The sequence below is a fragment of the Nicotiana sylvestris genome, chromosome 10 (assembly GCF_000393655.2).
Source record: "Nicotiana sylvestris chromosome 10, ASM39365v2, whole genome shotgun sequence".
Taxonomy (NCBI): Eukaryota; Viridiplantae; Streptophyta; class Magnoliopsida; order Solanales; family Solanaceae; genus Nicotiana; species Nicotiana sylvestris.
This window is the reverse complement of record NC_091066.1, coordinates 169,037,084-169,049,405: the sequence shown is the minus strand read 5'-3', so window position 1 is coordinate 169,049,405 and position 12,322 is coordinate 169,037,084. Positions and strand designations below refer to the sequence as shown.

At 36.6% G+C, this 12,322-nt stretch overlaps 2 protein-coding genes across 4 annotated transcripts; both read left to right on the top strand.

Annotated features, from left to right (window-relative positions):
• The first annotated feature begins 2,181 nt into the window (after positions 1-2,181).
• LOC104212026 (LEAF RUST 10 DISEASE-RESISTANCE LOCUS RECEPTOR-LIKE PROTEIN KINASE-like 1.1) lies at positions 2,182-6,299 on the top strand. Of its 2 annotated transcripts, XM_009761201.2 has the most exons (5): positions 2,182-2,609; positions 3,513-4,557; positions 4,671-4,718; positions 4,939-5,193; positions 5,276-6,299. In XM_009761201.2, the coding sequence occupies exons 2-5, from the start codon at positions 3,828-3,830 to the stop codon at positions 6,214-6,216; spliced, it is 1,974 nt and encodes a 657-aa protein (XP_009759503.1). In that variant the 5' UTR covers positions 2,182-2,609; positions 3,513-3,827; the 3' UTR covers positions 6,217-6,299. The 2 variants fall into 2 exon arrangements, with proteins under 2 accessions (XP_009759503.1, XP_009759504.1); XM_009761202.2 differs by lacking the exon at positions 2,182-2,609 and having other exon boundaries at positions 2,618-4,557; positions 4,954-5,193.
• Positions 6,300-8,930: 2,631 nt separating this feature from the next.
• On the top strand, positions 8,931-12,105 carry LOC104212027 (LEAF RUST 10 DISEASE-RESISTANCE LOCUS RECEPTOR-LIKE PROTEIN KINASE-like 1.1). Of its 2 annotated transcripts, none has more exons than XM_009761205.2 (4): positions 8,931-10,130; positions 10,210-10,290; positions 10,551-10,790; positions 10,869-12,105. In XM_009761205.2, exons 1-4 carry the CDS (start codon positions 9,404-9,406, stop codon positions 11,810-11,812), a joined length of 1,992 nt encoding a protein of 663 aa, XP_009759507.1. In that variant the 5' UTR covers positions 8,931-9,403; the 3' UTR covers positions 11,813-12,105. The 2 variants fall into 2 exon arrangements, with proteins under 2 accessions (XP_009759507.1, XP_009759506.1); XM_009761204.2 differs by having other exon boundaries at positions 8,932-10,130; positions 10,536-10,790.
• Positions 12,106-12,322: the final 217 nt, after the last annotated feature.

Below are 12,322 nucleotides of genomic sequence, written 5' to 3'. Positions count from 1 at the left end.
CTCAATTAACGTAGGACGTTTTAACATTTTTGCATGTCAAGGGATCGACATTTAAAACGTGTACAGTAATTAGGGGTCCAACATTTGGTAAACCAAAAATAGATATGAGCCTGACTCTAATATCATGTTGAATACAATGGACATTAGGATTAATTCAATCGAAAAAACTAAACTTGTGATATGAGAATTACCTAAGATCATATAACTAGATGGCGGAAGTAAGATTTCCACCAAGGGGATTCAAAAAATTTAAAAAGTAAACACGCAAAGAAACTAAAGGGATTTAACGCTTACTATTATACATGAAAAATATTAACTTTATTTAGTAAGTGTAATTTTCGACGAAAAGGGTTCAGCCGAACCCCTTTCTGCCCACCTAACTCGCCCCGGAGACAACAATCCACTCCATCAACCAAACCTATGAGGGTCACTTAACAAAACACATTTTCATAATTATTGTTCATTTTAACTCTCATTGATGCATTCATCAGTTTTGTGGACAGAAAACCTGATGCCACAAGCTTCATTTAGCAGTCAAGTCACTAGGAACTTGAAAGTGATGAGACATTTTGACGTATATAATTCGTCTAAAAGAATCCACAGAAATATCAAGGAAACATAAATACTACTACATCTGTTTCAATTCATATGACGTAGTTTATCTAGCACAAAATCAACAAAAAAAGAAGATTTTTGAAACTTGTGATAATAAACATGTCATAACATTGTCCGGATTAATGAAACTTGGTCTTAACCGTGTTCAATAAGGGTAAAGTGACAAGTTCAAAATTAAATTGTTCCACATATATAAACGTGTCAATCTTTTCTGAACGTACTAATAAAGAAATAATGTCATATAAACGGAAAAGACATAAATTATCTCCACTTCTGCATCTTACAACAACAACAATAACGACCCACTAAAATCCCACAAGTGGGGTCTGGGGAGCAGTGGCGAAACCACATGGTCACAAGGTTGATCACCCTTCGTCGAAAAGTTGTACTACGTTTTAGAGGTATATAACACATATTGAACATCCTTTGTCGGGAATTTTTTTTTAGTTCTTTCAAATTTGAATACCTTTAGTAAAATTCCTAGTGTCGCCACTATTGGGAAGGATAGTGTGCACGCAACCCTTACCCCTACCCAAGAAGCAGAGAGACCAGTTCTACAACTTCTATGGAAAATAATAATTGTGGAAATATATCACTACATATAATCAATGCAAAGATAAAGATAGACATGTTTTGTTCACATGAGTGAAAATGATAGAGAACTGCTATTTTCTATCCTTTCTAATAAGACCTAGTCAAATGATAAGATGAGTGGAAAATTTTCTCCAATTTCTTGTCTATACAGAAGGTCCCTCTTTTTTGATGTCTGCTTCTTCAAGACTTTACTAATAAGTTCCAAGTCAAGCTGAGAGTGTTAGAAAATTTGGGAAGATCAATCATTTTCTTTGAAGTCTAAGTGGAGGAAAATATTTTTATTTTATTTTCTACCCGGTGTTCGGTATCTGCATTGGAGCCCGACTATATCCAGATTCGCATCGCATATGTTTCATTTGGAGGAAAACGCTCCTTACCAAAAATTTTTTCATACCAAGTGGAGGAAAATATACTTCTTTACTTCTTTCAATTTGGTTCAAATTAAATAGCTATAGTACTTAGTGAGTATTACCATTCTACCATGTAAAATATCTAGTATATGTATCATAATTTAATTGTGGACTCTTCCCTTTGTACATGTATTAAACCATATTATATTCTTACATTAATTTCCTAATACATTACCTTAAAAATTTGTTAGTATCATGATGTAGGACGAAATGTCAAACTAACAATAATATATTTATAAAAGAAAAACATAAACATTTTCCAGTCAATTTCCTACATTTATGGAGTGGACTGATTAGTCCGCCTTGTGTGTGCACCGATCATTTCGTCCCTTCTGCTCGCCATGCCTTCGTGGCCAGGTCTTGCCTACATCGCAACTCTTAACTTTAAGAGTTCTGCATATATAGTCGATCATATAAATTGTTTATTTTTTTTAATCGGTGTATAAATTATATTTTAATTCTTTATTCTTACGAGAATCTCCATACGCAACTATATCCATATATATACATAAATTATATGTACATTATATATTCGCGACTATATTTAGTTTAAAGGTGTTATGTATAATGTCTACCTCAACTTATGTTTAATGTCTTTGGTGATTTTGTTAAACAAGGGACTAAAATCATAAAATAAAAATAAAAATAAAAAGACAAAATACCATTTCCGACCAGCTCTTACGTGAGGCTAGCCGGAGATTACTTTCCCGGCGAGGTAGGTTAGGGTTTGAAGATGAAAATGGGTTTAACGAATGAGGAGGAAGAGGAAGAGGAAGAGGAATGGAAAATGGGGAAGGGTTTGTTGAACCCTAGCTGGTCGGAAAATGTAAAGGGGCTCACCGGAGTAATCTTCCGGCGAAGAATTGATTTCCCGAAAAAGCAGCGGTTTCTCCGTTCAAAGTCCCTCTCTTTTTTCTTAGGCTCAAAAACTTGTGAAACTGAAAAGGAAGCACAATTGAAGAACACACGGCTTGATTTTTAGAAGTTGAGGTATCTATTTGAGTACTCATGCAATTAAGAACTTTTTACTTTAAAAATCTGTGCAAATATTGGTGTCAATTTGAGTATTAAGCCATGGTTATATGCACTCTTGTCCAGAGTTGGATTTAGGATTTTAGTATAATGTACTGGATTTTTAAGGTTGTTAGTACTGAAGTTGTTTCTTTAGCTGAGGGTCGAAAATAACCTCTCTGACCGTCAGGGTAGGGGTAAGACTGCGAACATCTCACCCTCCCAATGCCCCACTTGTGGAAATACACTGGGTCGTTGTTGTTGTAGTACTGAAGTTATTGCATTTAAAATTATGGATTCAAATATAATATTTGTTGACATTTTAGTGCTTTCACATAATAAATCTATACGACGGGTCGAAATTACTGGCTTCGAATAAATCCGTGCCGAATCCGCCCCTGGGTTTGTTTCACAAGCTAGCAATAAAAATTAATGATTGATTCTTTCTCATATTTTTGAAGAAGATGGCTTGGAACATAGCAATAATTTCTAGCTTTCTATATATTGACAAACTTGAAAAACTTTCTTGGTAGTTTCCAATGAGAAAGTGAGCAAATGGAAGGTTTGATTTATATTTTATAATACTATTTAAGTGCTTTTTAGGGTGTGACTAGAACCATTTCCTTTTTCGCTTTCACCTTTGGATGTATGTGCAAACCATTTAAATTTATCTTTAGATAACTGAAAATGAATATAGCCGGGGGCGGATCAAAGATTTTAACTTTATGGGTTCGTAAGTTTCTTAACCCACAATTTATTTGATTTTCTAGGTTCAGAACATATTTTTTGTACCTATAGGGTTTGAGCCGAAGCTATTGGATTCGGTTGAAGCTGCTCGTTATGTTGTAGATCCACAGCTGAATATAGCTTCTATTTCTACAGTTTAGGTCATCCATTTTGGAGACTTTGGTTCTGAAAATGATGTGAAGTTGCTGTTGATATGCAGAGTCAAGAAGTCAAGTTTTTCTAGTGCTGTCAATGACTAAGAGAGGCTAATGTGAACATTTCCTTTTTTTTTTCTTCACCTTCCTTTTCCCTAATAAGTCTGGCCCATGTTATACGTTTGGTTCCACATAGTGTTTCTTTTTGACAAATTTACGACAATTTTGATCTTGTAAGGAAGTCTTGTGAGCTAGTTAGATTTGTAACTCACAAAACTTCAGCTAGCCTTCCTCTTCTGGCTGTAGGATTCACAATATGACTTTGGCTTATTCTTTTATTTGCCTCCTTTTATCTCTTCTTCTGATCTTAGTTCAGGCAACGGGCAGAAATGATTCTATTTGTCCAAAGTCCTTTTCATGTGGTGAAAATCTTACTGACCTGAGCTTTCCTTTCTCTCTTTCCACACAACCGGACTGTGGAATAATTTCTATTTCTGGCTGTGATGCTAAATCATTTCCAATAATCCAACTGCTTCCTGGAGGAGATTGGTACTATGTTTTAGGGAAGAATAATTCATCAGTTTGGCTTAGCGACCCGAAGCTTCAAATGACGTTGACACAACACAAGTGCCAGGCTTTTAACAACAATTTCTCCCTTCCGAACTCTCCTTCTATTTCTTTTACTATGCTTACGCTTTATAACTTCTTCAAATGCAACAGCACCAGCAATAATACGCCAAATATTACCCAGAAGAAGAATGACACTTTCGCTGGTTATAAAATGTACAATGGATGTGAAGGCTTTAGCATATACTACAAGCGTCTCGGAGATGATAAAGTTAAAGACATTCGAGCTGACAATCTTCCTGCCAACTGTTCACTTATCAGATTGCCAATTCACTCACTATCAAGTGATGGAGATTTGTTCCACTTGTTAGGTCCCGAAGTTCTAGTAGAATGGGAACTGTCTGATGACTGTTACCAATGTCACTATAGTGGAGGTCAATGCCAGACTGATATTACCAACAACTTTTGTTGTCACAAAGGTAGACGTCTCCAAATAATCTACGTGTTCAAGGTCAATTGCATATTCTTAGGGCCTTTTCTTGTTTTCGTATCACATATCGATAACATATTTAGTGTATTGTCCCCTTTTCAGATGCAAACACAACTAGAAGAAGTATGATGGGGCTGATTCTGGCAGCAGGTAGTTAAATATAGTTTATAGCTGCAATTTAATTACTTTTTTAGAGATTCCATCCATATCATTTAAATTTCATTTTCATAGTGGTAAAAGCTCAAAACCTTTCTCTAATTATTTAAATTACACAAAGTGTACGGATGGTGGAGTTAAGGGAAAATGCTTTCTCCTTGCTATTTCTTTTTTTTTCTTTTCCAAAGAACTGGATTACTGACTTCTCTTTCAGTTTTTGGTGGAGTAGGATTGGTGATGATAACTTGTTTAGTTGTCTACCTTATCTTGCGTTACAAGAAGAGGAAATTTAGTCCATCGTGCTTCCTCTCAACAAAGAAATTCTCAGATATATTTAAGCATGATTTCGAAGGAGGCAGTATATTCTTTGGTGTTCCAGTCTTCTCTTATTCAGAACTTGAAGAAGCCACAAATGATTTCAATTCCTCTAGAGTACTTGGAGATGGAGGTTTTGGAACTGTTTACTATGGTGAGGAACTTCCTAATCCAACTGATTTATGCTTCAACAATTTCATTTTTTTTTTGGCTAATTCTTGTCCTTCACTGAACAGGAAAACTTAAGGATGGAAGAGAGGTTGCTGTAAAGCGCCTTTACGAGCACAACTGCAAGCGAATGGAGCAGTTTGTAAATGAAATTGAGATCCTTACTAGACTAAGGCACAACAATCTAGTCACCCTCTATGGCTGCACTTCAAGCCGAAGCCGTGAACTACTCCTTGTCTATGAATATATTCTTAATGGAACTCTTGCTGATCATCTCCATGGTCGCAGAGCGAAGCAACGATCACTCGCGTGGCCAATCCGCATGAACATTGCTGTAGAAACTGCTGGTGCATTGGCTTACTTGCATGCATCTGACGTAATACACTGCGATGTCAAGACTAATAACATACTCCTTGATCACAATTTTAGTGTTAAAGTTGCAGATTTTGGGATTTCAAGGCTCTTCCCAGATGATGTCTCTCATATTTCAACTGCACCCCGTGGAACCCCTGGCTATATTGATCCAAAGTATCATGAATGTTACCAGCTGACTAGTAAAAGTGATGTTTATAGCTTAGGGGTGGTCCTTGTCGAGCTCATTTCATCAATGCCAGCTGTGGACATGAATAGGCATAACCAAGAGATTAATTTGGCTAACTTTGCAATAAACAAGATTGTAAAATGTGCATTTAACGAGTTGATCGATCCATCCCTGGGGTTCGATTCAGACACCAAGATTTGGGAAATGACTACTTCTGTGGCAGAGTTGGCTTTTCTATGCTTGCAGACAGATAGGGACATGAGGCCTACTATGGTTGAAGTTTTGGATACTCTAAAGGAGATTCAGACTAGTGAATTTGATGATGAGAAGAAAGCTAAAGTAGTAGCAGCTCCTCCTTTCCCTGAATCAGAAGATATTTTATTATTGAAGCAAGTCAAATCACTACCTTCACCAAATTTTGTAACTGATAAATGGATTACTTGCTATGATATAAATAATACAAAGTAGTTCAAGTTGTATACCCCCTTTCTTTATGTTCTTGATGTAAATTTTGAGAGACTATGAATGTACTACATAGAGAAGTTTCTTGAGCTATGTATCTATGAATGAAGGTGATTCCATTTTTAATCTCATTTTATAAGAGTTCAAGTTATATACACTGGCAGTGGAAAAGCTTTAATTCTGTGTTGGTTGGTTCCTTCCAAGATGTTTAATATATCAATGTGAATGGAAGTGCATTGCGTTCAGTCTTATTGTGGCTAACTAATCGATCATTTGTGTGTTCTTGCTGCAGCAAAAGAAACTTGGGACTACTTTTGAAAAAAGCAAAAGAGTGTTTATTTCTTTTGAGGTTGTAGTGGTCTTAAGAGTATTTTTACTCGTTACTACACAATATAAAATTCCTTGCTATAGTGATATCAGTTGCTCTTCTTGGCCGTGGTTTTTCCCTTATTCAGAAGGGTTTCCACGTAAAATCTTAGTGTCATTATTGCTGCATTTCTATTCTTGTTGATTTAACCATAACTTAGTGTTCTGCATTTATCAATATTATTTTTACGGGATTTATTCCCAACAGTGTGTACGCAGATCTTATCCCTACCATGGGGTAGAGAGTCTGTTTCCAATATACCCTCGGCATCCTTCCCTCCAAGAACTCCCCACCTTCCTCTTGGGGTGACTCGAACTCACAACCTCTTGATTGAAAGTGGAGGGTGCTTACCACCAGAGCAACCTACCTTGTCAAGGTGGAACTCACAACCTCTAGTCACAGGTACATGTCTATAATTAGCAGTAACTTTTATCTGTAACTAGACTTGCACAAAAATATTCTGTTGTTCTGCTCAAACTTAGAATTCTTATATAAGTTGAGGGGCAACTATGTCAATACCATAACCATAAAACGTAACCTGTTTAATATCTCAAGTGCTTTGCAGTTCTTGATGGTTTTCTGATCATAGCAATCTGCATAGTGATCCTCATAAACTACTGTTGCAAGAAGGAAAATAGAAGTTTTTTTAATATTCTCCATGAAGCACCCCTTCTGAGCCCTCAACACGAAGCTTCGAGATTGACGGCAGGTTTTTTTTTTGGGGGGGGGGGGGGGGGGCTGAACTCCGGCAAGCTACCATGAATTTTGATTCCTACAGAGAACTTGGAGGTGGAGGATATGGAACAGTGAACTATGGTAAGAAGATTTTCTAAAGCAATCATCAAATCCTGTGTTCCGGCAACTATGAATGTAGCAACAGTAGCAAACGCTGGGAGCGAAATAACCAACGACTCACCGGAAAAAAAAGGGTGTCCTAGACATGACTCTTATTAGAGAATGTGAGGCTCGCCGGAGTTTTGCTTCCGGCAAGGAGGCTTGGGGTTTGAAACTGGTGAAACAGACAAGTAATTAGAGATAATGAAAAAGAAAAAGAAAGAAAAAGAACAGATGAAATAATTTTCTATGCCTACCTAAATTTTGAATGGAAGTACATGACCCTACAATGATTTTCATCTCCTGTGTTAATTTTTCACTGATAGATCATGTAACTATAATAACAATAATAGACTACAAAACCAAATCTCCCACAAGAATGGAAGATGGTTGTTTTATCCGCATCAGAGCAATTGAAGAATGTGCATGGTTTGAAGTGTTCAAAACATTTACTTTTTACAAATTGAGGTATCTATTTGAGAACTCGTAGGAATTAGAGGGCACATCCATTAGGAATTTGTGCTAGTATGGTTTCAATTTGAGTGTATAGTCATACTGATATGCACTATTGTTTCAATCTTAGTCATAAACTCTTAGGGGTCGTTTGGTTGGAATACGATTTATACCGGTATAAGTTATGCCGGTAGAAGTTATATTGGGATAAGTTATGCCGGGATTAGTTATGCTGAGATTGTTGTTTATTCATTGTTTGGTATGTTGTATTAAGAATGACAATTGCATAATTTCTAAGAAGAAGTTATAAGTTATACTGGTGCTAATTACCCCACCTTCTATAAGGTATAAATTATCCTGGTGTTAAAAATAACACCAGGATAACTTATACCTGGTTTGCTAACCAAACATAGTATTAAGGTGATATTAAATTTTTATACCACCCTTATACCTTCTTATACCTCATACCAAACGACCCCTTAGTGTCTTGGATTCTGGGTCAAGTGTTGCATTAAGCTAGGGATCAGTGTTATCAAAAGCGGAAAAAAACTCTAAGGTACATCGAGGTTTTAAGCGCAAATAAAGTGTGGGCTTTAATGAAGAAAGACGCAAATGGAGAAAAAAAATATAAATATGTATGTGTAGTCTAAGACTAATAGTTATAAGCATACATAACAAATATATGGATAAAGAAATTGATTTTTTTTTTTTACAATAAAGTGAAATATCAATTGTTTAGGTTTGCCTTTTCAGCACTATGCTCATTGGCAAGGAAAAGTATGCCTTAGAGCCTTGATGACAAGACTAAAGCGCCCGCTAAGCGATGCGAAGCGCTCAACATGTTTTGAGCCTCACTTTAGTGCTTAAGCGCGCCTTTGACAACACTGCTAGGGATTAAAATTAATGATTGATTCCTTTTCAACTTTTTAAAGAAGATGGCTTGGAACATAGTAGCAAATATTTCTACTTTACTCCGTATGTTCTCCGTTAATCTTGAGAAAATTTATTGGTAATTTCTAGTGACAAAAGGAGCAAATGGAGTTTTAACCATAAGAAGAACAAGATTTGAAGCTAAGTATGCAATGTTATTTTGACATTTTCAGACTATCTTTATGTGCCTTTTAGGGTGTAACAAGAACCTTTTCTTTTGTTTTTCACCTTTGGATGTATAGCTTCTATTTCTACAATTTTAGTCATCATTTTTGGAGAATTTGGTCCTGAAAATTGTCAGAAGTTGCTGTTACTATGCAGAGTCAAGAAGTCAAGTCTTTCTACTGGTGTCAATGCTGCAAAAGCTAATGTGAACATTACTTTTTTTCTTCACCTTTCTTTTCCCTAATAAATCCGACCCTTCTTATACGTTAATTTGTTTCACATATTGTTTCTTTTTGGCAAATTTTACCAATAAGCTAAAGACTAGTAATATAGAAAGTATTTAGAAGTTATGAAACTTGATCATATAAGATATCTGGTGAGCTAACCAGAGTTACAATTCACAAAACTTCAGCTAGCTTTCCTCTTCTTGCAGTAGGATTCAATATGGCTTTGGCTGCTTCTTTTATTTGCTTCCTTTTATCTTTTCTTCTGATCTTAGTTCAGGCAAATGGCAGAAACGATTCTAGTTGTCCAAAGTCCTTTTCTTGTGGGAATCTTACTGACCTGAGCTTTCCTTTCTCTCTTTCCACACAACCTGATTGTGGAATAATCCCTCTATCTGGTTGTGATGCTAAACCTCATCCCAGAATCCAACTGCTTCCTGGAGGAGATTGGTACTATGCTTTAGAGAAGCAATATTCATCAATTTGGCTTGGGGACGCGAAGTTTCAAACGACATTGAATCAACACAAGTGCCAGGCTTTTAACAAAGATTTCTTCCTTCCAATCTCTCCTTCTGTTTCTTTCCCTATACTTAATCTTTACAACTTCTTCAAATGCAACAGCACCACTAATAATACCCCGAGCATTACCCAGAAGAAGAACGATCATTTTGCTGGTTATAAAATGTACGATGGCTGTAAAGGCTTTAGCATATACTACAAGCTTCCCGGAGATGATGATGTTAAAGACATTCCAGCAGACAATCTTCCTACCAACTGTTCACTTATCAGATTGCCATTTCACTCTGTATCCGGAGATGGTGATTTGTTTGACTTGTTAGGTCCCGAAATTCATGTAGAATGGAAACTCTCTGAGGACTGTAGCCGATGCCACTATGGTGGAGGTCAATGCCAGACTGATAAAACCAACAGATTTTATTGTCACGAAGGTAGACATCTCCAAAATAATTTATACTTTCTAGGCCAAGTACATGTTTCCTTAGTCTCTTTCTTGTCCCTCTTTTGTAGATACAAACACAACTAGGGGTAGTACTGATCAAAGAAAAGAATCAACTCGAAGAAATACAGTGGAGCTGATTCTGGGTACAGGTAGTAAAATATATTTAATAGCTGCCATGTTATTTTTATTACAGAATTTTCATGCATATCATTTAAATTTTCATCATTTTGTATAAGCTCAAAACCTTTATCTCGCGATAAAGAAACATAAAGAAGAGACTTAAATTATTTAGGTAACACAAAACGTATGGATACTGGAGTTGAGGGAAAATTCCTTCTCCTTGCTATTTCTTTTTTCTTGTCCAAAGACATGGAATTACTGACTTCTCTTCCAGTTTTTGGTGGAGTAGGATCGGTGATGATAACTTGTGCAGTTGTATACTTTATCTGGCGTTACAAGAAGAGTAAATTTAGTCCATCCCACTTCCTCTCGACAAAGAAACTATCAGATATTTTTAATCACGATGTTGAGGGAGGCAGTATATTCTTCGGTGTCCCAGTCTTCCCTTATTCAGAACTTGAAGAGGCCACAAATGATTTCAATTCCTCGAGAGTACTTGGAGATGGAGGTTATGGAACTGTTTACTATGGTAAGAAACTTCCTAGTCCAACTAAGCTATGCATCAACTATTTCTTCTTGTGGCTAATTCTTGTCCATCAATGAACAGGAAAACTTAAGGATGGTCGAGAGGTTGCTGTGAAGCGCCTCTACGAGCACAACTGCAAGCGAATGGAGCAGTTTGTAAATGAAATTGAGATCCTTACTAGACTAAGGCACAACAATCTTGTCACCCTCTATGGCTGCACTTCAAGGCGAAGCCGTGAACTACTCCTTGTCTATGAATACATTCCTAATGGAACTCTTGCTGATCACCTCCATGGTGACAGAGCGAAGGACGGATCACTCACGTGGCCAATCCGCATGAACATCGCCATAGAAACTGCTGGTGCATTGGCTTACCTGCATGCTTCTGACATAATACACTGTGATGTCAAGACTAATAACATACTTCTTGATCACAACTTTAGTGTTAAAGTTGCAGATTTTGGGATTTCAAGGCTCTTCCCAAATGATGTCTCTCATATTTCAACTGCACCGCGGGGGACCCCTGGCTATATTGATCCAAAGTATCACGAATGTTACCAGCTGACTACTAAAAGCGATGTTTATAGCTTCGGGGTGGTTCTTGTTGAACTCATTTCATCCATGCCAGCTGTGGATATGAGTAGGCATAGCCAAGAGATTAATTTGGCTAACTTCGCAATAAACAAGATTATAAAATCTGCATTTAACGAGCTGATCGATCCATCTCTGGGGTTCGATTCAGATACCAAGATTTGGGAAATGGCAACTTCAGTGGCAGAACTGGCTTTTCTATGCTTGCAGACAGATAGGGATGTGAGGCCTAGTATGGTTGAAGTTTTGGATATTCTAAAGGAGATTCAGACTAGTGAATTTGACAATGAGAAGAGAGCTAAAGTAGCAACAGCTCCTCCTTTCCCTGAATCAGAAAATTTGTTATTGTTGAAGCAAGTCAAATCACTACCTTCACCAAATTCTTTGACTGATAATTGGTTTACTTGCTCTGATATAACTAGTACAACTAGTTAAAGTTCTATAGCCCCCTTTCTTTATGTTCTTGGTGTAAATTTTGAGAGACTATGAATATAGTACTGTCCTCTCTACCTCCACGAGGTAGGGGTAAGGCCTACACACTACCCTCTCCAGACTCCACTTGTGGGATTATACTGGGGATGTTGTTGTATGAATATAGTATTGTGAGAAGTTTCTTGAACTATGTATCTATGAGTGGAAGTGATTCAATTTTTAGTTTCATTACATAAGAATTTAAGTTATATAGAGGGCAGTGTAATGAAAGTTTTACTATATTTGTGTAGTTTAACATGTTGTTCCAGGCTTATCTAGTTTATTTTTCGGCTTGTCATATCATGTTTGTTATAAACAATTACTTGTTATTGCAGGTAACTTAACCAACGTATAAGGATATTATAACACTTTTAGTACACATACCTTAAATTCTTTAACTAATCATTAATTCTAGGTTAAAGGTCAAAATTTGTCCTTGTACTATCTACAATGCACAATTTTTTTCTCTGTTAG

What these genes read in the sequence shown, in the direction of transcription:
- LOC104212027 (XM_009761204.2), top strand. Translation starts at nt 9,404, where the DNA reads ATGGCTTTGGCTGCTTCTTTTATTTGCTTCCTTTTATCTTTTCTTCTG. An exon ending in CAGATTTTATTGTCACGAAG is followed by an intron (nt 10,131 to 10,209) that starts GTAGACATCTCC and finishes CCTCTTTTGTAG; the next exon opens with ATACAAACACAACTAGGGGT. An exon ending in GGAGCTGATTCTGGGTACAG is followed by an intron (nt 10,291 to 10,535) that starts GTAGTAAAATAT and finishes CTTCTCTTCCAG; the next exon opens with TTTTTGGTGGAGTAGGATCG.
- LOC104212026 (XM_009761201.2), top strand. Translation starts at nt 3,828, where the DNA reads ATGACTTTGGCTTATTCTTTTATTTGCCTCCTTTTATCTCTTCTTCTG. An exon ending in CAACTTTTGTTGTCACAAAG is followed by an intron (nt 4,558 to 4,670) that starts GTAGACGTCTCC and finishes TCCCCTTTTCAG; the next exon opens with ATGCAAACACAACTAGAAGA. An exon ending in GGGGCTGATTCTGGCAGCAG is followed by an intron (nt 4,719 to 4,938) that starts GTAGTTAAATAT and finishes CTTCTCTTTCAG; the next exon opens with TTTTTGGTGGAGTAGGATTG.